Source organism: Pangasianodon hypophthalmus, chromosome 26 (assembly GCF_027358585.1).
Source record: "Pangasianodon hypophthalmus isolate fPanHyp1 chromosome 26, fPanHyp1.pri, whole genome shotgun sequence".
NCBI lineage: Eukaryota > Metazoa > Chordata > Actinopteri > Siluriformes > Pangasiidae > Pangasianodon > Pangasianodon hypophthalmus.
This window is the reverse complement of record NC_069735.1, coordinates 8,715,570-8,740,234: the sequence shown is the minus strand read 5'-3', so window position 1 is coordinate 8,740,234 and position 24,665 is coordinate 8,715,570. Positions and strand designations below refer to the sequence as shown.

At 37.9% G+C, this 24,665-nt stretch overlaps 2 protein-coding genes across 6 annotated transcripts in view; one reads left to right on the top strand and one right to left on the bottom strand.

The window, feature by feature from the left end:
• col17a1a (collagen, type XVII, alpha 1a) overlaps positions 1 to 10,025 on the top strand; it is a 28,748-nt gene extending 18,723 nt beyond the window's left edge. For 2 of the 5 annotated variants that reach the window (XM_026931823.3, XM_053229953.1), the window contains exons 30-54: positions 75 to 146; positions 250 to 276; positions 432 to 467; positions 601 to 636; positions 778 to 861; positions 999 to 1,034; positions 1,661 to 1,744; positions 1,855 to 1,917; positions 2,031 to 2,081; positions 2,197 to 2,259; positions 2,355 to 2,405; positions 2,851 to 2,892; positions 2,979 to 3,077; positions 3,205 to 3,252; positions 3,352 to 3,471; positions 3,682 to 3,786; positions 3,899 to 4,009; positions 5,575 to 5,670; positions 5,823 to 5,966; positions 6,604 to 6,744; positions 7,289 to 7,402; positions 7,679 to 7,813; positions 7,974 to 8,051; positions 8,953 to 9,033; positions 9,172 to 10,025. In XM_026931823.3, coding sequence (XP_026787624.3) covers positions 75 to 146; positions 250 to 276; positions 432 to 467; positions 601 to 636; positions 778 to 861; positions 999 to 1,034; positions 1,661 to 1,744; positions 1,855 to 1,917; positions 2,031 to 2,081; positions 2,197 to 2,259; positions 2,355 to 2,405; positions 2,851 to 2,892; positions 2,979 to 3,077; positions 3,205 to 3,252; positions 3,352 to 3,471; positions 3,682 to 3,786; positions 3,899 to 4,009; positions 5,575 to 5,670; positions 5,823 to 5,966; positions 6,604 to 6,744; positions 7,289 to 7,402; positions 7,679 to 7,813; positions 7,974 to 8,051; positions 8,953 to 9,033; positions 9,172 to 9,221 — 1,967 coding nt within the window. In that variant the 3' untranslated portion in view covers positions 9,222 to 10,025. The remainder of the gene's footprint in view (positions 1 to 74; positions 147 to 249; positions 277 to 431; positions 468 to 600; positions 637 to 777; positions 862 to 998; positions 1,035 to 1,660; positions 1,745 to 1,854; positions 1,918 to 2,030; positions 2,082 to 2,196; positions 2,260 to 2,354; positions 2,406 to 2,850; positions 2,893 to 2,978; positions 3,078 to 3,204; positions 3,253 to 3,351; positions 3,472 to 3,681; positions 3,787 to 3,898; positions 4,010 to 5,574; positions 5,671 to 5,822; positions 5,967 to 6,603; positions 6,745 to 7,288; positions 7,403 to 7,678; positions 7,814 to 7,973; positions 8,052 to 8,952; positions 9,034 to 9,171) is intronic. The other 3 variants (XM_053229954.1, XM_026931822.3, XM_026931824.3) reach the window with 2 other exon arrangements.
• Positions 10,026 to 10,276: 251 nt separating this feature from the next.
• Positions 10,277 to 24,665, bottom strand: part of slkb (STE20-like kinase b) — a 32,137-nt gene continuing 17,748 nt past the window's right edge. Inside the window, exons 8-18 of the mRNA XM_026931825.3 lie at positions 24,324 to 24,455; positions 22,381 to 23,088; positions 22,120 to 22,250; positions 20,107 to 20,230; positions 19,498 to 19,677; positions 16,309 to 16,438; positions 15,975 to 16,099; positions 14,440 to 14,631; positions 14,122 to 14,247; positions 13,928 to 14,041; positions 10,277 to 12,483 (exon numbers count right to left, since the gene is read on the bottom strand). Coding sequence (XP_026787626.3) covers positions 12,337 to 12,483; positions 13,928 to 14,041; positions 14,122 to 14,247; positions 14,440 to 14,631; positions 15,975 to 16,099; positions 16,309 to 16,438; positions 19,498 to 19,677; positions 20,107 to 20,230; positions 22,120 to 22,250; positions 22,381 to 23,088; positions 24,324 to 24,455 — 2,109 coding nt within the window. The 3' untranslated portion in view covers positions 10,277 to 12,336. The remainder of the gene's footprint in view (positions 12,484 to 13,927; positions 14,042 to 14,121; positions 14,248 to 14,439; positions 14,632 to 15,974; positions 16,100 to 16,308; positions 16,439 to 19,497; positions 19,678 to 20,106; positions 20,231 to 22,119; positions 22,251 to 22,380; positions 23,089 to 24,323; positions 24,456 to 24,665) is intronic.

Below are 24,665 nucleotides of genomic sequence, written 5' to 3'. Positions count from 1 at the left end.
CAAGATCCATGAATATTTTAGAATTTTTTTTGCCTGAATTTCCAATATGACACATGCTTCCACTTAAATTTAAGGGGACCAAGGACCAACTGGGTTGCCAGGTCCACGTGGACCAGCTGGACCTCCAGGAGATGCAGGCGTGCCAGGTACTTCTGTCAGCTTGGTTATGGATCTTAAATTGAATATATCCATTAACTGTTTTAAAATAGTGATTATGTTGGTACTGATTGACTAAGTTCATATTATCAGGAACTCCAGGGCTTCAAGGACCACCAGGTATGTTTTACTTTATAATTTAAAACTTATTTTATAATGAGAGTAGTTAAATCATATATATATTTTGACCACTTTAAAGTGCAGGATCTGTTATATTGCCAGCAATTTCTGAACAAAAATCTGAGTGATATTTTCTTTTTGACTCTCGCTTGTAGGTTTGCCAGGAACACCAGGACAGCCTGGGGCTAAAGGTAACATCCACGCATAATTTCTGCCCTATATAATTCTTTTGCATTGTGTTAGTAGATCAGAGTAATGTGAAATTTTAGTACTCTATTGCATTGTCTTTAAAAAGTCCCTTACATATTGATTATTTTCTTTCAGGTGAACCAGGTGAACCTGGAAGAGTTATCACTACAGGTGAGAACTTCTCCAGTCTTGATTCTAGAGCCAAGACACTCTCTGCCATTTAACCTTAATTGAGGATTAATTATTACCTTATGATTACCTAGTGTTAATTAGTGTACCGTTTCATTAGTTCTTTCTCTCCTTCTCCGGCAGGCTCTGCTTCCAACACTGTGGCTATTCCTGGACCCCCTGGACCTCCTGGACCAGCTGGGCCTGCTGGACCTCCTGGACTGTCAGGTACGGGCTTTAACAAATTACAAATAGACAGATTTGTATTCTAAAACAATTTGTGTAATCCAATTGCATAACTAATTTAAGATTATGAAAAGAATCAGGTATGGCATCATAAAAAACTGGTTCATGTTTCTTCTCAGGTCCCATTGGCCCTGCTGGTCTTCCTGGCCCGGCTGGTAAGATGTTTTCATCCATTTAAAGAATTGGAATTAAGTCCCCTGATCAGAAGTGTTGGGTATGCTAACAAAGATTGATAAATACGCCGGTCGTATGCTTAAATATATGGACATTCTTTTAAAAATTCAGTCGTTTCCGTACGCTAAAGTGCCAGTTGCAGTGATTGATGATTATTATTGGACTCAATCAAAATGCAAATAATAATAAAACACAAGATCATTGCATTGGTGTTTGCTGGTATGGCAAATTATTTTTTACCCTCAACACAGGCAGTACCGTGATAACGAGCAGCATAATTGGGAAAAGGGTGGGGTTAGAATGAATACATTATCAGGAGGTATGGTTAGACATGCTGCAGTAATATCTAATCAAATCAACTTCTCTCAGTACCTTTAAAAACTGAATGTGTGCCAGCAATTCTGCACAGTGACATTTTTGTAATGATGTGGTACCACCCCCTGTTGCATCACATCACCATGGATGGGTACGTTTCTGGCCATAAGAATAGCAACTCTGCAGAAACAATCAAATAAATTGATGATGTCCAACTGAATTAGCATTACGCCAAAGTTATACCAATCGTTTATATGGTTTCTTTGCACTCACATGCAAGTTGTTCTTACAGGACCCAAGGGAGGAAAGGGTGACAAGGGTGATGATGGTGAACCTGGCATTTCTGCAAAATCTGTTGAAAGAGTCAAGTTTGAGCGTAAGGCATCATTTTTCTCAGTTATGTACTATTTCTGTGGTAGAATTGAGAAATGTTACATTCAGTATTTTCAAAATAATTTAAAAACTAATTTCAATTTGACTGAATAGCTGTTGCTGGTCTTCCTGGTCCTCCTGGCCCCCCTGGACCACCTGGAGAACCAGGGAAACCTGGTAAATTTGTCTTTTTATTTTATATATATATATGTATATATATATATACAATATAATTGTTATTGTTATTGTTGTTATATTAACATCTTTAATTTAACATTTAATTTTTGCAGGTGAAGGCAAAACTGGCCTACCAGGACCCCCAGGTCCACCTGGAGAGCCAGGCAAGTTACAAATTCATTTAACAGTAATCATTTTACAGTTCAACCTTAACTTTATATAACTTCATTGTCTCATTTATCTTTTCTTACCTATGTTTGTCACTTTTTTTATTCTCAGGTATTGGTCTCCCTGGTCCACCTGGTGACAAAGGTGAACCAGGAAGCTTTGTACCCACCTCAGGTGAATGAGTTATTCTTATAATGTGCATAACATTTTATTTGACCTTGTTCGAGGGCCAATTATTATACTGATGTACATTTTTATCATTCTAACAGAAACCTTTTTCGCTGGACCCCCTGGGCCTCCTGGACCTCCTGGACCTCAAGGTAAAATATACTTTCATATAAACTTATAAACCTTTGCACTATACACATAAATATACCCCACAATCAGTGTAACTCATGCCCATGTTTTGAATACATAAAAAAGTATTATCATATACTTGTCATATATAAATATTTATCATATATATTAGTATGATTTTTTTAATTTATTTATAGTCTTTGGTGTAAACTGTAATAAATAAGAAGCTCAAAATTTTTATTTTTGTCATCATCTCTTTCTCGCTTCTTTCAAGGCTACAGAGGTATTTTTTTTTTTAGATTTTTATGCTTTATATTTTCTTATTTTTATATACGTAAAAATAAGAAAATAATATTTATAAATGGTGGATTCTACAATTCATATAAAAAAAACTATGAATTGGGGATTCTACTGTATGTAATTTCTTATTATTTATGAATTCCATTTTATACTTTGTTTCTGTTATAGGAGAGCCTGGTCATCCTGGACTGCCAGGAGAACCTGGAGTTGGTAAGAGATATAACTTCTACATTTCCAACTTATATGCAACCAGCTGTGCTGTATTAATTTTTAAAGTTTCTTTCTTTTTAAACCAGGTTTTCCAGGGCCTGAAGGCCCAAGTGGACCCCCAGGTCCTGAAGGCTTACCAGGCCCTCAAGGACCACCAGGCCCAGAAGGGCCACCAGGTCCAAAAGGTATAATAAAGGCCAAGTCATATGAAACTTGGTGCAGAATTAATCACATGCTAGCCAAGTGGGTCTATGTCCACATATAATAGATCTTCAGATAAGTACTCATTGTTCTATAATTTATTGATTGTAGGTGATGCTGGTGTCCCAGGGGCCCCTGGCATCCCAGGATATTCTTATGGTAGGTAGGAATTACTGTGCTGAATACCTTAAGCAATATTTAACTCTTAGATGATTAATACATTATACACTATGTGTCTCTCTGCATCTCAATTATAAGGTGGAGGCAGAAGCTCACCTGGACCACCAGGTCCACCTGGACCTCCAGGGCCTCCTGGACCTCCTGGTGATGCCTCTGGCTCTCCAGACATTTCTCAGCAGCTTAGTGACCTTCTTAGAAGTGAGCATCTTTAGTCATTTGGCAGCAGTTTTCTGCCAATACATCTTTATATTGGTAGAAGCTCTACCCTCATGTTCTGATTATTTTTGATCATTTGTGATTGGAAAAATTTCTATAATCAGTGGGTTTATTTCTAGATTCGTTAACTATGTGCCATTTATTCGTTGAGTAATATCAGGTATTAATCTTGCATTGCTTTATCTGTTTAAGATGGTGGCATTAGGGAATACTTCACTGGTCCTCCTGGGCTTCCTGGACCACCTGGAAGTGTATCTGATGATGATTTGGCTAATCGTGTAATCAGTTACATACAAAGTAAGTCTTTAGAATCAAGTATTCAGTAAAGTTTATCATTCTAGGGTAGGTTTTGGCAACTATATATAATCTGTCACACAAAATTATAAACTTTCTTTGCGGTATGATGTAGGAGAGGAGGTGAGGCAGTATCTGGTAGGTCCCCCAGGACCACCCGGACCTCCGGGTATTCCAGGCCTCAACCCTCAGGAAGTAGCTGGAAGAGTCCTCAATCTTATGAATGGTAAGGTTTCTTAACTAAAATGTAGTAAAGCATATTTAAGTACTCACGTTTTGTCAATAAAGTGAAATAAAGAATAAACATAGACTGAAGTCGTGCTAACAAGGACTTTTTGATATCTGTCAAAAATGCTACAATGCAACAGATTTAAAGGAGAACGATATGTGCAGTTTGCACCAACGCTTAAAAATTATGCATCCTTCCTGCAACCTGTTAGTGTGTGTACATGTCTATTGTATTACAGCACAAACTATATACACACACCGTCCACTTTAAAAGGAACACCTCTACACAATATGTTCACATCAAACATCAGAATGGGAAAAAAATGTGATTTCTGTGACTTTAACTGTGGTTTGGTTGTCGGTGCCAGATGGGCTGGTTTGAGTATTTCAGAAACTGCTGATCTCCTGGGATTTTCACACACAGCAATCTCTAGAGTTTACACAGAATGGTGCAAAAAAACAAAACACACTGAGTGAGTGAGAGTTCTGTGGATGGAAACACCGTGTTGATAAGCGAGGTCAGAGGAAAATGGCCAGATTGGTTTGATCTGCCAGGAAGGATATAGTAACTCATATAATCACTCTTTACAACCATGGTGAGCAGAAAAGCATCTCAGCATGCACAAAACATCGAACCTTGAGGTGGATAGGCTACAACAGCAGAACACCACATTGGGTTCCTCTCCTGTCAACCAAGAACAGGAATCTGAGGCTATCATGAGCACAGACTCACTGAAATGGGACAGGTGAAGATTAGAGATAAAATCACTTGGTCTTTTTCCAGTCTTCGACTGTCCAGTTTGGGTGAGCCTGTGCTCATGATAGCCTCAGATTCTTGTTCTTGGCTGACAGGAGTGGAACCTAACGTGGCCTTCTGCTATTGTAGCATCCACGTCCAGGTTTGATGCGTTGTGTTTTCCGAGATGCTTTTCTGCTCACTATGGTTGTAAAGAGTGCTTATTTGAGTTACTAGAGACTTCCTGTCAGCTCGAACCAGTCTGGTCATTCTCATCTGATCTCTCACATCAGCAAGGTGTTTCAGCCTGCAGACCTTCTGATGTTTTTTGTTTTTCGCATCATGCTGTGTAAACTCTCAGGACTGTTGTGTGTGAAACTCCCAGGAGATCAGCAGATTCTGAAATACTCAATCCAGCCCATCTGGTACCAAAATCCATTCCACGGTTGAAGTCACAAAGATCACATTTTTTCCCCATTCTAATGTTTGATTTGAACATTAACTGAAGCTCTTGATCTGTATCTGCATGATTTTATGCATTGTGCTGCTGCCACTTGATTGGCTGACTGGATAGCTGCATAAATGCGCAGGGGTACAGGTGTTCCTATTAAAGTGAGCGGTGAGTGTACAATTCACCTAATATCGATCTTAATGCATTCGTTGACCAATTCCAAAAATGCTTTGTGAACATAGCCTATTGGAGTACAGTAATTATTAGCTTCTAAATCTGTTGGCATTCTGTACCTTAACAACATTTTCAAATATAAATACAAAAATCTATAATTTTTTTTTTACAACATTTCCTTTATTTCTGTGCCTGTTTTCAGAGCAGGGTATGCTGACGCAATCTGGACCTCCAGGCCCACCTGGCCCTCCAGGACTTCCTGGAACACCCTACAATGATCTCCCAATTCTCTTACAAAGTAAGAGCCCATTAGTATTATTGTACAGTATATATTGTTCATCTTGCCCAATATACAACTTGGTCTATAAATACAACACATAAAGAAACTCGTAGCCAGTCTACATGTTTCTAAAGAATGAAATTACTTTGACAAACTATTCTTCTTTAAAGACTCAGAATATAGAAGATTGACTGGGCTACCGGGGCCCCCAGGCCCTCCTGGGTCTCCTGGCATCCCAGGACCTCATGGACCCCCAGGTCTTGTTGCTTTCACAGGCACATTTGGCCTTGAGGATATTCAGAAATACCTAGAGAGTAAGCAGTATTTCAGAAAAAAATGGGTTTCCTGACAAACATTATTCATTATGTTCTATGTACTACTTCCTGTTGACCAGGCCATATCATATAAATCAAAATGGACATTATGACCTGAACGAACAATAGAAAGACATATTACTCTACTAAAGTAAATACAGTTAAACATCCCCACTGCCACTCAAGTCTTAATATAGCAGTCAGTCAGCGTTTAGGATCCAGATCAGTTATACAATGCATTTACATTTACATTAATGGTATTTGGCAGATGCCCTTATCCAGAGCAACTTAGAAAAGTCTGCTTTGTAATCTCTATCAAAACTATATCCTCATGCTAGTTCACTAGGCCAGGGGCTAAGAGTACCATAAGTCTGAAATCCCTGATGGTGAGGTTGGTACAGTATGAAAAAAAACACAAGATGAGTGCTAATTTAAGTGCTCGGTGAAGATGGTGGACAATGCTTCTAATTTCTCTGTGTAAGAAATACTGAATAAATTATAATGTTTTAATCAGCATTCAGAGTCATCAAGTACACTCCATACTAGGCCTAATCTGTGTTCAGGAAACATAATTTCATGGACCTGGCAGGGAAGTTGGAAAGGAATTTCATAATTTATAATCTTACTTTACTTGCAGATGCTGGTTTTAGAGGCCCACCTGGACCCCCGGGTCCTCCGGGACCTCAGGGTCCTCCTGGAATCACAGGGGGCCTGGTGTCATATGCTGAGAATGCACATCAAGAGCCAATCCGTGCTGAACTGCAGGAATATCTAAAGAGTGAGTATGCAGAATATATTTACAGAATGATCTGGAAAAGATCACAAACTCAGTGGTTAGCTGTCCTTCCTTGGAACGGCAAACAGGAATTGCTGAAACGGCACCAACAATTTGTTTGGACTTGAAGAATTTCAGTGCATCTGTTTGTGTGACCATAGTATTATATGGTATCTCTGATTCATACTTCAACCCTGATAGAACTTTATAATATTAAGGTCATGCTGTGGTCATTCTCCATTATCAATCACAAACCGTTTCAAGCTGTACAACATAATGACTTAATGTTGGCCTCATTGTCAGCCAAAACAGTAACAAGACATACATACATGGGCCCACAGAAGCCATCCCTATCACCCAGAGAGAACGGCCAATTTAGCTCTCTTGGACCCCCGGGCACAGATGGCTATGGCATAGGTGGGAATCTAACTTGCGATCTCCCAAAGATAGAGAGAACAGTTTTTCTATTGCACTACTCAAGAGTCCTAGTGAATCTTATTTAAGATAGCGCAGCAGTTTCCTTACCTTGCCTTATGTTTTCTTGCAGGTGGCAGGGTGTTCCGTGAAGAGCCAAGCCATAGCTTTGCAGAGAGCAAACATTTGCCTGTTGAGACTTTGGACTACCCCAGTATTGCAGAACAAGTGGTGAACTACATCAAATGTAAGTTACCAAAAATGGTTAAGGTGGCTACACTAAATTGCCCTAGTGAGTGAATGAGTGTTTGAATGTGTGCATGCATGATGCTCTGTGAAGGACTGGTGTCCCATTGAGTGTATTCCCACCACTGGGATAAAGCAGTTACTAAGGATGAATGAATAAATAGTCATAATGTGGTGGAAGTGCAAAATAGGAAGTTCTTCAGTAGGGATGTTGAGACATTAATGGGTGCTACATAGTCCTACCTCTAAATGCTATGTATGTGGGTTTCTTTTCCAGCTCATGGTTTGTTGTTGTGGGATCTCAAAGATATTCAAGGGCCGCCAGGTCCTCCTGGACCTCCTGGACGTCCTGGAATCAGCCATTCATACAGTACTTATGGCAACATGACTGAGATACTTAAAATTATTAGAGGTAGGGAATAAGTGACTGTTTACCATTAATAACCCTTTATAAACAAACCTTGATGTGGCATGTAACCAATATATAAGCTACTCCAAAGTATATGCTGCCAAAGTACATATCGGAAATCTTGTTCTGCAACCTAAATGACACACTTGTGTCACTTTTCTAGACCATGGCATGGTTGGACCACCAGGAAGACCTGGGCAGAAGGGAGAAATAGGATATCCTGGTCCCAGAGGACCAAGAGGTTAGTAATTTAACAAGTTCACAAGTCAGGTGATTTAGGTTAAGCTCAAGAATTAAGGTTCTGTGATTGGACCAAAGGTCCAGAGGTCTGTGAGTTCATTTCCCCCTACCATCAATTGCATAGCTATTTCCTTTTATTGGATTCTGCCTTCCTTGCTTGTATCCAAAGCTACTTATATTTGGTACATTCATAGACTTTAGAGTGCATGAAAGTGCCAAATGGTTCTGATAAATGGAAATGACAGATTCTAGATATGTGTACACTAGGGGTGTAATGCAATGTCATTAACTGTATTTATTTAGTACTCCAGAATATCTGTATCTGTATTCACATTTAAACCCAAAGTAGATGTGGCCTAAACTTTTTTTTTAGAGTGAAGTATTAACCCTACCACTATGTCCCCAGAAACTCTGAAAAACTCTTACAAAGTTATTTTTGGTTGCACCTACCTATGTGATTTTCTAATAAATTTAATTGGTTCTATTTCCCCAAAATATAAACAAACTAGTAGCCTAACTTAAATCATCGGGACCCTGACCCAGCAGTTACTAAGGATACTGTAAATGCTTTGCTCTGTGCCGCACATTCATATTAATGAACATGGTCTTTGTCCCGTGAACTTCATATCTCACCAATCCCTTGTGTCTGTATGAAAGTTAAGACTATTTTGTGACTATTTTGTTGTGTCCTGAAGGATCCTAGTCCTGATGCAAACCTCTAATCTCAACCAGATACCCTGTGAACCTTCCTGGCACACTTTCTTAAATAACTCCTCCTATTCATATCTGTATTTGTATTAATTTTTAATACACTACCTGTTCATTCTGAATAACGCATAAATAACGCATTGTTCTGATCATGTACCAATTTACTGAACCACTGTATTAATTGGAAAATTCAGGTCCTAGAGGTGAGCAAGGCATCCCTGGTCTGCCAGGACTTCCTGGTAATGATGGACTAAGAGGACAAAAAGGAGAAAAAGGTATTGCCTGAATATGTTTGAAATATTTTTTTTTACCTTTGTGGGACACCATAAATCACTGTTCAGCAATTTAATGAAGGGGTTAATTATTTCCAATACATATTTTATTTATTTATTTTATTTCTTTATTTTTTTCAGGAGAAGCTGCCTACATAAATCACAGAAGAAAGAGAAGTACAGGTGTTTAGACTGACACAGAAAATGATGAATTATTTTCCATAAATTTAATAATTTCTGTAGCTTTTTTGTTTGCAACTTTTTGTAAGAGCCAAACCATGGGATAGGTAAAGCCATAAACACACTACACTCGCAGAAATGCAGAAATGAAAATACAGTGACTCGCTGACAGTCAAGATGTCAAATTTCTTGACATGACAAAATGTATGTACATAATTCATTTGTTTTATAATCCAAATATAGAAATATCGTAGACAGAATTAGGTTCAAATGTAGTGTTTCATCAATTCTTAATCAAATTTACTTTTTTCTACTATGAATTTTTGAAGAACAATTTTTTAACTACAACATTTTAACATGTTTTGTTTGATTATTCAGAACTCTTCATCTTTTTCTAGTTTCACATAGAAAAGCTCTTTTCATATTTTTAGTTTGGGATTTTCCATGTATTGTGAAAAGATTTATACTTTTTTTTTAAACATCATTTACTTCATTTACTAATTATGTTAATGAATTACAGAGTAAATATCATAACAGAACATATTTCATAACTATGTCTCGTGGAGGGCATCGAGTTTTTTACTGTAACTGATGTCAATACTAACACCAGAATGGGGCAGTTGCAGCTCAGCAGTAAAGGCTCTGTACTAGTGCCCAGAAGTTTATGAGTTCAGATCCCAAAACTACCAGAGAGCCACTGTTGTGTCCTTAAGCAAGGCCTTTACTCCTTAAAAGCTCTGTTTTATGCTTGGAAAGTGACTTCGGAAGAAAGTATCTACTGAATGAGTACACGGAAATGGTTTTCTATATGAAAGTGAAAAATAAAGTCTTTTTTAAATAAATTATTTCTATGTGAATTATTTTAAATAATTGACAAAACTCCTTTTGAGCATATCTTTACTTTTTTTTCAGTTACTCAAACACAAGAGCTTACTACCATTAAAACAGAAGCAGATGTCTATTTCTATACTGTAAAATTACTAGTAAACCTCCACATTATTTTGGTTATTTGGACAGAAAACATATAAAATGTTGTCACAGAATAAGACAGACCTCAGCACTAGTATTAACATTTGCAACAAATGATTTAATTAGCAGTCTATTACTGCAAATCAACACCTTTTTAAAATCACAAACACTGACATGAATACATTATACACTAAAAAAAATTCTTACACATGAAAAGGGTCTCAATAAAAAGAAACATTATGAGAAAAAATCAGTCTGAACTGGATGCATACTTGGAAACAAACTGGCCATAGTGTAGTAAGGGAGAATGGGGAAAGCCTCATCCTTTAAGAATGTGCATGTAATAATAATAATAAAAATATTATACGGGGCAAGAAGTACATTCAACAGTATGTGTAAAGCATTCTACACAATGTATATGGTAACTGTAAAAGTTTCCATGAAATTCAACAAAATCAACTTCACATTTGAATTCCTACATATTTTATATTTTTACATGTTAGAATGATTACAGTAAGCCTCATAGATTTCCTTCATGATAATTTTTTACATCAGGATTGTTTTCTCTACTTACCTTGCTAAAATTATCGGCTCATTCTAGTAAGCTAGCTGGCAATTTGCTAGAGTTTCTAGCTAATAACACTAATTCTAGCTAGACAATGAAAATTATAATTAATAGTATAAAGGGCAGGATGTCTTCCCTCATTCCACCAAACTTCAAAAGTGTTTAAACGTCTATCTAATTAAAATTGTTCTCACAAAGTCATCAGTTTGTGGAAACTGCACAGCGCCTTCTCACGCTCATCAAGCTAATTTATTATTTGCTACAGAAAACAAGCACCGACTGAAATCCATCAAAAAATGATGCTTATATCTCAAAAAAGTTTTTTTTTGTATTTAAATGTCACTGTATCACCCGCTCTTCGAGTTAAACTGCCATAATTTAATGATGAATTCATTCAGAATTCATGTTTTGTCTGTTAAAGTACTCATAAATGAAACTCATAAATGAAACTCATAAATGAAACAGTATGTTCTCAGACACACTGTTAGCATAGATGGCATAATAAATCTCAAAAAAGAAGGTTACTATAGTTTATAAAAATGTAAAATGTAAGTAAACTACAAAAACATGGTTTATAGTGTTAATTAACTGCAAAGAGTCTCTAAAAACATGCAGTCTAAATTAAAATCAAATACAGAATTTGGTGCTAAAGTGCACCTTCAACAAAAGCAAAAGGTCTGATATGTTTCAAAATGTGTCAAAGTTTAAAATTCATATTGCATATTCTTCTTCAAAAGTGCTTTACACACTTCTTCATACCACAGTGATATACAACAGCTTCAAGTTTGCGTAATCTTGATCTGATATATGTAGAAAACAGTAATATACAGCAAATGAAACACAACTAAAAAAAATACACTTACATTTGCGTGAGGCAGAAACTAAAAATTTTCAGCAGACGTTTGTTCCTTCATTTCAACTCATTGCATTTTAGAAATCGGACTATCATATCTCAAATGAGTCACTTCCTTCATTATAGGTATTACATTCTAATGTGTTGTAGCACATTCTTTTAACCGAAATCCTTCTACTGTTCTTTAATAATTTAGTGCAAATGACAGGGGAGTTCATTTATGTAAATTTCAGCTTTCAGTCAAATTGTCTAGGCACTAAAACCACTGAATTAATAGTCAACTAACTAGAATGTAAAACATTAACCACTGTTCTCAATACTTGGCATATGTCTTAGCTAAGCAGGAAGTTAAAAACATACAGAAGCTGCCTGATTAGTGTAAAATGTGAACCTTCACGTGTGAATATATCAGTCCTTCCACAGACATAGTAGGTGCAAAACCCCTTTATATTAAGTGACCCCCTGCATTTGATCCTGAATGGTCTCAGCCAAGAGGGCGTGGCTGCAAAACGATCATTCACAATATGTAGGTGTATATCCTGAAAGCCATTACTGTGCAGAATGGAGTTTGTAGTTGCATAATGCCTTTATATAAGAGTCTTACTTGAGTAATACATACATATGTGAGTTTATGTAGGAACATGTGTAGTGTGTATATCTGTCCGTGTGCGTGTGTGTGTTTGTGTGTATGCGTGTGTGTGTTTGTGTGTGTGTGTGTGTGTGTGTGTATATGCATGTGTTAAAACCCAGTGGAGTGGACAGTGGGGACAGGGTAGAACTTGGAGATGCGGCTCTGGGTGGATGGGTTAAGGCACTCGGATTCTCCGCTCATCTTGAAGAAGATTTCCTGTTCTTGAAGCTTCCGTGCAAACTCCTCCTCTAGTGTCTAAACACAGACATGCACACACACACACACACACACATATGACGTGGAATGAGTGACGGTTTGCAGAAAATATGACTCATTATCACACTCATAAACGAATAAATGCGTCAAACCTGAAACTACATGGTAGTTATTAAGCTTTGTTTAGTTTTTTTTATCTGCATCTTCATATTTAGCATATAAACAATGGAACATTTATGAAAAAAGAAAGCACATGGTAGTACATTTGACATAAATATTTTTCCAGTGTAGACAATCAGTCAAGACATGTTTCCTACAAGAGCTACAAGGCTAACTAACAAGCAATGACAGCTTATAACCAACAATTAGCATCTAAAGTGCATGTCCCTGGTGAAAAACAATACACAAAACAATATACAGTGCCTTGCATAAATATTCACCCCCTTGAACTTTCCACATTTAGTAGTGTTGTCGTCTGCTAATCATCAGGGATAGGTCTCTATCTCTATTCCCTTTGCACATCTGGATCCTGATCTTTTTGCCAATTCTTCTTGTCGATATTGTCAATACAAGCTCTCTCACGATGGAGGTCGTTGGTGAACAGCCATTTTCAAGTCTTACCACCTATTATCGATATTATCTCATTGAGGTCTTAGTTTTGTCAGGGTTCTTGGGAACCTCTGCCCCAGATGCAAGTCTCTTTCAGACTGGAACAGGTTTTCATCTAGGATTGTCCAGTATTAGGCTCCACCCTTCTTCCCCTCAATCTTGTCCAGTTTCCCAGTTTCTGCTAATGAAAAGCATTCCCACAACAGAATGCTACCACCACCATGCTTCACTGTGGGGATGATGTTCTCAAGGTGATGAGCAGTGTTGGGTATCTGCCAATCAAAGCCCTTTGTGCCAAGGCCAAAACATTCAATCAGACAAGAGGCCAGTTTTTTCCACTTGCTTGCTGAGTCTCTAACACTGGCTTTCTTCTCATCACTCTTTCAAAAAAGCCAATCTTTGTGAAGTATCTGGGCTATGGCTGTCCTGTGAACAGCTTCTTCCATCTGAGTTGTGGATCTCCCCAGCTCCTTGTTTCTCTGCCCTCTTTACTCAGTCTGGACGTCCTCCTCTAGTCAGAGTCACAGGCATTTTTAATAATGGATTTAATGGTCCACTATGGGATGTTTAAAGTTTCGAGATATTTTTGTAACCAAACCCTGACTGATGCTGTTCCAGTATTTGTCCCGGATGTGTTTTGATTTCTCTTTGGTGCTGTTTGTTTAGGTATGTTCTCAAAAAAATTCATGGCCCTTCCAGAAACAGGTGCATGTGGACTTTATTCAACGATATTTCTGAAGGCAGTTAGTTGCACCAGAACTAATTTAGGAGTTTCACAGCAATGGGGTGAATAATAATGATAACTTTTACTTTTTCATGTGTAAATAACTTTGTGTAGGTTTGTTATATATAATCCAAATTAAGTAAAAGGCACCTTTTTCCTGGGCCGCAGTTTCTCTCTCCAGTCCTTCAGCTCAGCACTGTGCTCCTCATCCAGCTCCTTTAACTTCTGTGTCTCATGTTCGATGAGCAGATGGCACTTCTCATTCTAATTAAAGGACGAGTCAGTGTAAGTTATTTGAACATATATAGCTTGTAAAGTGTGTGTGTTTGTGTGTGTGTGTGTACCTGTAACTGCTGCAGCTCTCTAACATTGGCATCACACTGCAACTGCAAGTCTCTCATCTGATTCTCATGTTTATGATGCTGATGGAGTCTCTCGTTCTTCTGCCTCTTCTCCTCCTGTGCTGCAAACTGCACCACACACACACACACACACACACGCACACACACACGCACACACACACGCACCCACACACACGCACACACAAACATTCTTAACAGGCATATTTGACACTATTTGCATTCATGTTCACTCGAGTGTTTCATTATTTCTCATTCACTAAAGACCCATCAGACTGAAACAGGCTGGATCAGACCTCTGACCTGTTTGATTTTTTCCCTCTCCTGTTCGGGGGTGAGCCCGGGGGAGGAGATGCGCAAGCTCTTTTTAAACATGGCCATGCGTGTCTTGGCTTCACTGCGCTGGATCTTGGGAAGTCTGGTCCTTTCCTGGGTCTGTTTCGTCTTCATTTCCTCCACCAGTCGCTGGTTATATCTGTGCATCTGCTCCATTTCCTTTAGAGAAATACAAACTCAGAGTATTAGGGCTCATGTTTTTAAGCTTTTTCAATCAAACATATTCAACTAATGAGTTCACTGGTAAAGTTAGAAGTCAATTTTTTTTTGACTGGGACATCAACAAGTGCACTGCTCACATTATTTAACTGTCTAGACTGGCAGGTTACTTACTTTAACTTACTTACAGATATTTACTTATATACATACATACATACATACATACGTTCTGTATATAAGTAAATATAGAATTACGTGTATGTATGTAAGTACGTACATAAATTAATAAAAGTAGGTCATAATGCAGTCAAATAAAAGTACATAATTCAATAAAGGTAAGTTACAAGTACAGTATGTACATACTTTCATACATACTTTTATTTATCTGCTTATTTAATTACTTTAATTATTTATTTAATTACTTATTTTTACTTATTTACATACACTTAACTACTTTGAGACATGCTTGCATATGTTTTCACCAATTTTGATACATACTGTACTTGCTTACTTACTTACCTACCTTTAGTTACTATTTTATAAAATAAAATAGTGTAGTACTTACAGTACTTATACTGTAAGTACTTATAGTATGTACTTACCTACTTATTTTCACTTATCTATTTACATACATGCATACGTACTTGTACTTACCTACTCTTACTTAAATATGTACACACATACTTATTTTCACTTAAAATTGTACAAACATACTTATTCACATAGTTTTACTTATTTTCAATTAATTATTTACTTATATACCTAAACTTACTTACATAATTATATTTAATTAGTTAATTATTTAGGGTTTTAACTGTGCTTTGTTTAGCATGTAAAAAATACATTCAGTGTGACTACAGAGCTTTCTTATTTTTAATCAAAGATTTTAACACGTGAAGGAATACAAGCTTGTAATGTGCACTGTAAAAGAAAATGCTATTTCCTGTTGAATTCAAATGATTAAATGATAGAGTACACTAAACTAGATTGCTCCTGAACTGTCTGTCTAAGTGTGATAAATAACAGTGGCTCCAATATTAAGGGAAAATAATCGTAATAATATTATAATATTACCATGCAGCCCTGGAGAATATGCAGGATAAATCAATAACTTCCTTATATACCACAGATTGGTTAATGTTTTATTTCAGTCATATAAACTAAAAGGAAATAAAAATGAAGCTTTGTACTAATTATATACTAAATAGTGGCTGTAAATAAAATTTGAACTGTATTTGATTCTCTCAAGGTTTTTATATTCACAGCTATCTTTGGGTAACAGATCTTTTCATACTCTTCACGCATGCGGAATGAGATCACTGATTTAAAAGGAGCAGACGGACCTTCTCATGTCTTTTGAGTAGTTGGTGTCTCTGCATGAAATACTGGTCCTTGAGTTGCTGCTTGAATAGTTGGTGTTTCTCCTGTAGATGGCGCTCTTCTAGCTCCCACATTGCTGCCTCCCTTGCTGTAAACAAATCAGGAGAATTGCACCATAGAGTTGTATACAACGCTAGCATTAGCTATAACCTCTTATTTAGCTTTCTCCGGAACACATGACTACCTATTGCCACTGCAGCTCACGATTGTACATTCATGAGAACAAAGGCAGCAATGTGTGAATGCCACATGACTGGCATTAACCACTTTATAAGGCTCAAAAACAATGAGCCTCACCTCGGAGGAGCTGCTGTTTGTGGTTGAGGCAGTCTCTTTCAACGGTGGCCAGCTCACGCTTGTGCTGCTGGATAATCTTCTTCAGAGCGCCATCCAGTTCCTGCTGCTGTTTCTGCAAGAACTCCTGCTCCTTAGAGAGGGAGAGAAATGACACAATAAGGAAGTCAACCAGTTTTACTAAAAGACACTAAAGCAAAAGCTAGAAACTGGCAGCGCTTTGCACATGCCATACATGCAATATTTCAAATATGAGCATATTTTTATCCATTAAATGCTCAAACAAAAACCCTGAGGATTCACTATTTGCTTTCGTAACAACTTTTCAATTCAGCATTAAATGAACATTACAATATTTGAATTTGTTGTACAAAAATTCACCACAACACTACAAAACCAACCCAGAACTGTGGTCACTGACACATATGGCTGAATTTAAAGAAATTTATTTTTTAAACGCAATCTCTATCCACCACATTTGTAGCATTATCACTGACACAGATTTTAAAACACTTCTCTGTACTGAGAAAGGAATAGAAAACTCACTGACATGTAACGTGTAAATGGAAGCCTATGAGCAGCTGTTATATTCCTTCAATAAATGTTTAAAATATGCCAATACATACAGCACAATTAAAAAAAACTCAGCCATTACATTTTAACAATAAAGGTTAGAAAGCATTCTACAAAAATATTTATGCATTCATTCATTTATGTTCAGTGGTTCCTGGTAAGAACACACAGACAGTCACATGAGATCAGGATCGAACCCGGGAATCTGGAGCTGTGCTACTACGCCACAATGACTACAATATTCTGTTTCACAAAAACATTTTCAACAACCACCCTTAGACTTCCATAATACGTTTTCAGTAAGCATATTGTGTTCCACTGTTTTCTTGTATTTGTACAATTATTACTGTGTATCGTAATTGCACATACAATATACTACACATGCAGTAGTAAAAACAGCCATGGATTAAACGCAGTACTCCAGGCTTATACCTGTAAACCAGGTAAATCAACCCCCAACAAAAAATGTGCTGAAATGTACAGCAATATGCACTCACTGTCCACTTTAATAGGAACACCTATACACCTGCTCATTTACGCAGTTTAATCATGTGGCTGCAGCGCAATGCAGAGCTTCAGTTAATGTTCATATCAAACATCAGAATGGAAAAAAATGTGATCTCTGTGACTTTAACCATGGCATGGATGTTGGTACCAGATGGGCTGGTTTGTGTACTTCAGAAACTGCTGATCTCCTGGGATTTTCACACACAACAGTCCCTTACTGGCTTATTGGAGAAATACATAAATGAGCAGGTGTAAAGGTGTTCCTATTAAAGTGGACAGTGGGTGTGTAATGCCATCATATCTCAGTGCGGCATTATGAATAAAATAAATACTAAATGCTGGTAAAGTAAGTAAGCTTATACAAAGTCCAGCCTTAATAATTAGACAAGAGGAACAGACTGGTCTAAGATCAGAGTTTCACAGCACACGGACAACACTTACGTCCTGCATGGGGGCGGTGAACAGCGTGCAGGAGGAGAGCTGAAAAGACTGTATCATTACATGAGCTACACCCTGTGGAGTTATACACATAAGCTCACGGCAAACAACCACACCCAAAATGTCTTGCCATGCACGTTTATAACAGGAGAGTGTGACTTGTTTTGCACCAAGTTGAAAAAGTGGACAGCAGGAGTTTGAAAAAAGAGGAAAGACAGATTCAGAATAGTGGCTGTAAGACAAAAAAGTGCTTTGCACACTGCAAACACAGCAAACCTCCAATTTTATTTAAGTCTATGAGCTATTTCTTATTTGAAGTAAAGAAAAAAGTCACAATCACAGCTTAATTTAGTGATCCACAAAAAACTGGAGAGTGAAATCACTCGACAATCACGAGAGAAAAAAAATCGTTCAAGGCCCTGTGTTACCTCTTCACGCGGCGTTTGGATTAAATCCTCCCTAATTCGTGTCATGATTGTGTTTCTCACATGGTTAGGTGAAAGTCTCATCTTGATAGCAGTCCATATATGTGTAAAAGTGTAACAGGGAGGAGAGATGAAGAAAATGTGTAATGTGGTGAATAATACATCTAAATTTAATATAGAAAAGACTAAAGGGGGGTTGGCATGGCTTTTTGTGTCAGTAGTTCCATGAAATATAGATCATGAATGATTAAAGGAGGACTTCATTCATTAAAACAGCAAAACAAATCCTGAAAACAGTTTATACTCAGGTTTCACACTTGGATACTATAGATTTGTACCTAGGGGTCCTGTGCTTATCCCAGGACATTTATTCACAATCCGCTCAAAAGATTTATAATTCTACTATCCAACGTCATCCAGAAGAGGATGGGTTCCGTTTTGAGTCTAGTTCCTCTGAAGGGTTCTTCCTCATGTCGCCTCATATGTGCTCATTTGAGGTCTACATCTGGATTTCTCTGAATTTGTGACAATGTCTACGGCTAAAAGTGCTATACAAATAATTTGAATTAAAAGGACCCAATTTAACACCTACTCTATTTTATTCTAAGACAATATTACATAATATTATATTGTATACTTATAATATACACTATATGGCCAAAAGCATATGGACACCTGACCAACACACCCATATGTCGACTTTTCCTAAAACCGTTGCCACAAGTTTAGAAGGCCATAAGAGTCTAAAATGTCACTAGATGCTATAAAATTAAGACTATCCTTCAGTGGAGCTAAGGGGTTAAGCCCAAACCTGTTCCAGCATGACAATGCCCTGTGCACAAAGCGAGATCCATAAAGACACGATATGCCATGGTTGGATTAGAAGAACTTGAGTACCCGATCTCATTAATGCCTTTGTGCCTGAATACGTACAAATCCACACAGGTATATTACAAAAGCCTTCCCAGAAAAAGTGGAGGTTGCTACAACAGAAAAGGAGGACCAACTCTGTACTGATACCCATGATTTTGGAATGGGATGGTCAGCAAACTCTTATGGGAGTGATGGTTGGGTGTTCTCTTACTTTTGGCCATATAGTGTATGAGTATGATTTTAACCATCTTAATATTCGATTTTGACCGAAATGAGGCACAAGTATATAAATCTGTCTTGTACAACATTCTCTAATTTCCTCTTTCCTCTTTCTCCTTATCCTTCCCCCAGACTGTGAGGTTCATGAGGCTCATACCTCTTTCTTGCGGTTCTTCAACATGTTTTGGAACTTTGACAGCTCCTTGTCCTGCTCGCCTTTGATCCTCTTGGCCTCATCGCGGAGGTGGCCGGTATGTTCTTGTTCAAGTCGCTCGATAGTCTGCTTCTGCTGCCGCTCCATGTTCTCCACCTCTGTATCGTACTGACGCTTCTTGCTCTGAGATGAGAAAACAGAACAACAAAGGCTTCAGTAACGGCAGTATAATCAGAGTACGCTGTCATTTCACATTATACCACAGCGCAGTTCGGTTCTTGATTCTGATTAATCAGAAGCTGTTGATTCATTTCTCTAACAGCACGGCTTGGACAGTAGGTCAAATGCAAGGTTAATATTAATGCACTCGTTTTAATGCATTATTGTTTCTATAGTAACAACTTACACAAGGACTTGTAAACGAGGTGGTCTCGTTCCATTTCCAAGCGAACTCTAATGTGGTTTGATTGCAGATTGTGAGAATGTGATTCGACCCTGAATCATCCCAATTGCAGGAGGTGAACGAAACGTAGCGTGTGCACCCTTAATGCCGCAGTGATATGTGAGCTGAGAATGTCTGTGCTTTTTCGGTACTACAGTACAAACACTGACCATGGTCTCCTGCTCGAAGCGTCTGGAGATCTGCTCCTTCTGCTGCTGCAGTTTGTTGCTGAGCTGCTGTTGGGCTCTCTGCTCCTCTTTCTGCAAAAGCCTCAGCTCTCTTAGCTCTTGACGTCTGTCCAACACACACACACACACACACACACACACACACAAGCAATGTCAGGACTAGAATAACTGAAAAAAAAAAAAAACAGTTTTACAACTTTGTGTGCAATAATGTGTGAAATTTGCTTTGAATCAGCACCAAAAGGACATCCTAGTCTGCCTAACAGGATATGCCCTACACAGACAGGAAGTGCCAGTTGACAGAAGCATACTTCCTGCCTTTTCTTTCCTGAGGCCATTGAGCTGGATGTGCATCCTTCAAAACACTGCGTCTTTTGGAATTCCCCCAAATACAAATTTGCATTTGCACGTTGCAAAATGAATTATTTATGCTTTCTCTGCCCTATGGGTGCAATTTCACTTTAATTTCACGTACAGGATATAATCAAATATTCCAAAAGCTTGCCATAAACCAGTAGTAAACTTTTGGAGAATATATACCTGTCATAAAACTGTACTACATACTGTTTCTGAAGTGCACTATACTAATAAACTTTTACATTAGAGTCATGTTACTATCACAACACGTCAGCTAGCTACCTCATATGAACACTATTTTTAGCTTTATATGTACAGTTATATGAATCTATATAAATAAAATATACTGTAGCATGCATTTTATGCCCACAGTGACTCCTCTGCAGTTGTTGCAGCTTGACACTTCTCTCTCTTCCTTATCTCACTGCACTTTCCAGATGTTTTGTGTTCATTATAGCACTGCATTGGAGTCATGCTTAGCTTGTAATCAGTTTAAAGAATCATATTGTCAGTATTACTCAGAAACCCTTGAATCACACCATCTCATCACATCATTTCTGACCACACAACAGGACACATCTCTCCATCTCAGCCAGTTAGTATCACAGATACATATGACACACGGTTAGGATTTTGGTGGTGTGCACATGAGCTCGTGAGCACACTTCTATGCTTTATGCTTACCCATAAACTCAACTCTATACCCAAATACGCTTCAACACAGACGTTTTAACAAGCTTTAGGTGGCTAACTACACTGTCGACTGGCAGATTGACAGTCTACTCTCATAGCTAACGTTAAAATCACAGGCAATGTAAATGTGAGTGCTGTTGATTTGAGATTAAAATAACAGCAGCAGATAATTACATACATGTTGTACAATAAAGTTGAATACTCCTTGAATGATTGGTCCTTGAATCTTGCATTCGTTTCTTTTTATTTAAAATAAAAAAAGATGTTCAAAACGGTTTTTGGTTTTGAAACAAAAAGCTCTTCTATTCCTCCTTTGCTTGTTTTTCATCATTTCAGATTCATTTAGAAGTTAAAACTAATGAATAGTCTTGAAGCTGGATTTACCAGGTGCCGCAATTTCAGAGTATGTCAAAATAAAATTTACTTCTGCATCCCAGTTGTATCATATCTTTTATGAAAACAGAATAAGTTACCAGAGTACACATCAAAGCAAGAGAAATCATCATGTAGAAAAGCCTTCTTGTACTTGCAGGTCATCTCTGTTCATGCTGAAATGTACTGCAGTGGGTATTTTTTCATATTTCATAAAAAAAAATGTCATATCTTTTACAAAAAAATTCATTAATTGCTAGTTTACTATGTGCCAAGAAAAACAAAAATAAAATGTAAAAAATCTTCTTTCTTAGTTTCCCTATCTTTATTTCAAAACAATAAACTAATGAACACAACGTACACAACTAACGATTAGCCACTTAGCCACCAAATTAATGAGTAGATGTTGGGAATACATCTCTTGAGCATTTTCTGATGGAATAGTTGCTTTTCATCAGCAACAGCGAACGATCTTTTCAAAGTAGATTATATTCAATTTGTTTTCAATGTCTAAAGTTACTAAAGTCACATACTTTGAAAACTTCGAAACAAGACAGCACTGACAGCGCTCACCTTAGGAATCTCATCTCCTCGTTTTTGGCATCATTATCAGTCACGATCTTAGACGTCGTTACGCTAACTTCCACGCCGTCCACAATAAACTTGCGGGTTTTTTTCAGGGTCTTCTTCTGACGCCTTGTTTCCTGTTGAAACACGAAACTGGCTTTCAGTGTCTTTCACATGTTGGGTAGGGTGATTCTTTTAACAGCCATCACAAATGAATCAATATTTCCTCATAATATATACCAACACTCCTTCAATTAGTGTTCCTACCTGTACAGAAGCCGATCCTGCCTCTTTGGATTTGCTTATGAAGCTGGAGATGGACAGGTTTAGGTCAACGCTGCTGTTATCTGCTGCAGACCCACTTCCAGAGACTTTCTTTTGGAATCTGGGCTTCGCAGGACTTTCATTGTCTGGAGAAGATTTCTCATGTTCTGCTTCACCTTTATCCTCTTCTTTCACAGGAGAAGTTGGAGGTGAAGGTTTTTCCTTGGGCACCACAACAGGTCCCTCAACCTCCTTGATGGAATTCTCAGGTGCGAGCTCATCCTTCACCACTGCATCCATGTTCTGGATTACTGTCACATTATCACCAGCTGAGTTCACCATATTTTCCATATTTTTCGTCTCCTCTTTCGGCTCCAGTATATTTAGTGGAGCAGAAGGTATTTCTGGCTTGATTTCTACAATGTTCTTCTCATCTTCTTGTTCCTGAGATTTCATGTTGGAAACTGATTCCTTTGCAGGTTCTTCAGCAGACGGTTCTGGTAAATTTGGGATGTGGTTCAGTTCCAGTTTGGAAATTTCAGGCTCAGCCGTCTGGTCATCACTAAGATCCATATCTGGGCTCTTGGTAACACCAAAGTCCTCATTTTTTTCTGGAACTGCTTCCAAGGTAGAAGGTGACTGAGAAAGCTTCTCATCCTCAGAGCTTCCAATACTGATGTCAGATGAAGCACGCTTGTGTCCAGGAAGCAGCTGCATGAAGGGAAGAAATATAGCATAATTATCCATATTCACAAGTTGGCCATGGTGGCATGAGGTCAAACAGAAACAAACAGCTGGCAGAAACTATCAAAAACATTAAGACATGGATAAAACACACTACAACAATTTTCCATCCACAATGTTGGTGAACACAACATTCAAAAATGATCAATCTTACACTTTCTTACAGAGAATAAACTACAAAGAAATATACTATGAAATACACTCCAATCTCACAGAATGTAACTTTCATAGATTAGCGGCCCTGATCAAAAGAAGGCTAAATACAGGAAATCATGTTTAATACAGAACATTGTCTCTTTCAATGATCATTTTAGCCTAGTCAAATTCGTGGAAAATGAATCTTAAAAATGTTTTCAGATGGTCTAGTAAATATTAAAGTAGCTACAATAGAAAAGTCTACTGTCCAATGTACTGTGCACTGGGTTTATGTTCAGGATTTTGAGTGTAAATTTGAATCCAGTTGCTGTAACCCCTTTAATGTTTTAATGTTTAATGTTTTCGATACACATGTGCCAAAATTGCTATCCTAGCAGGCAGCCACAAAATCCCTAGTGTGTGTCAGTGGGCAAGATGGCATTTTTCCCCCCAATGTGCATCAAGCGTAAAGTGTAAATGCTACTTTAACAATAAGCAGCTACACCATTATTTTATCGACCAAACGACAACAGTCCTATCTCTTTGGTTCCTATTTGCTTATACAACCAAGGCTACTTGTGAATTCACAGTTCAAAGTTCACTGAGATAAAGTCAGCTAATAATAACAATCATGCTTCCCTTCCCAATCAAAGAATTAACTGCCTTTCTGCCAAGTGAATTTTATTCTCATTTGGTCTGAGTACTGCTTTAGCTGAGAAAACAGAAATGTGTAGCTTTCAGCTGGCGCCGGTAAATGCTACGGCTAATGCTATGGCTAAACCGTAAATGTTGGCACCTCTGTCAGTCATTATGTGAGGAATATCAATTTTTAGGCCATTTTCCATAACTGCTAGCTGACCACTTGCTCTTCTCCCTCCCTGAGCATGATGTATTGATTGAGCACAAACAATAGGGCTGACATCTGAAAAAGCTCAACTGGGCCTAGTTTCCAAAACCATCGTACCATGACATTTGTTCTACAACTACTCCATACTGACTGAACAGTTTCTGAGATTGAAACTACTAAAATGACTAAAGAATATTTTTGTTTTTTTCAATTCTCTCACCAGCTGTCCCTCGTGATCATCCTCCTCATCGTCCTCCTTCGACTCCTCTATCTCCTCCGTGACTTCAGCTTTGGCTTCTGCTATCAGCTCTCGTAGTGGTTTGTTATCAGTAACGTTGCTCACAAATGGGTGCTGAACACACAAAAAGACAACACATGCATTACTATCGGTGAAGTAAATTTGAATACAGTCATTGTAGCTCTCCCTACAGGTTTCCAGTGGAGTTTATGTCAGGGGAATGGGGTGGCCATTTCAAAAGCTGTGGTCAAATCTCCTGGTACTTCATATAGTCCATGATGCCATGTAAATAACAAGGTTAAAGAAAAAAGCCCCACAACATCA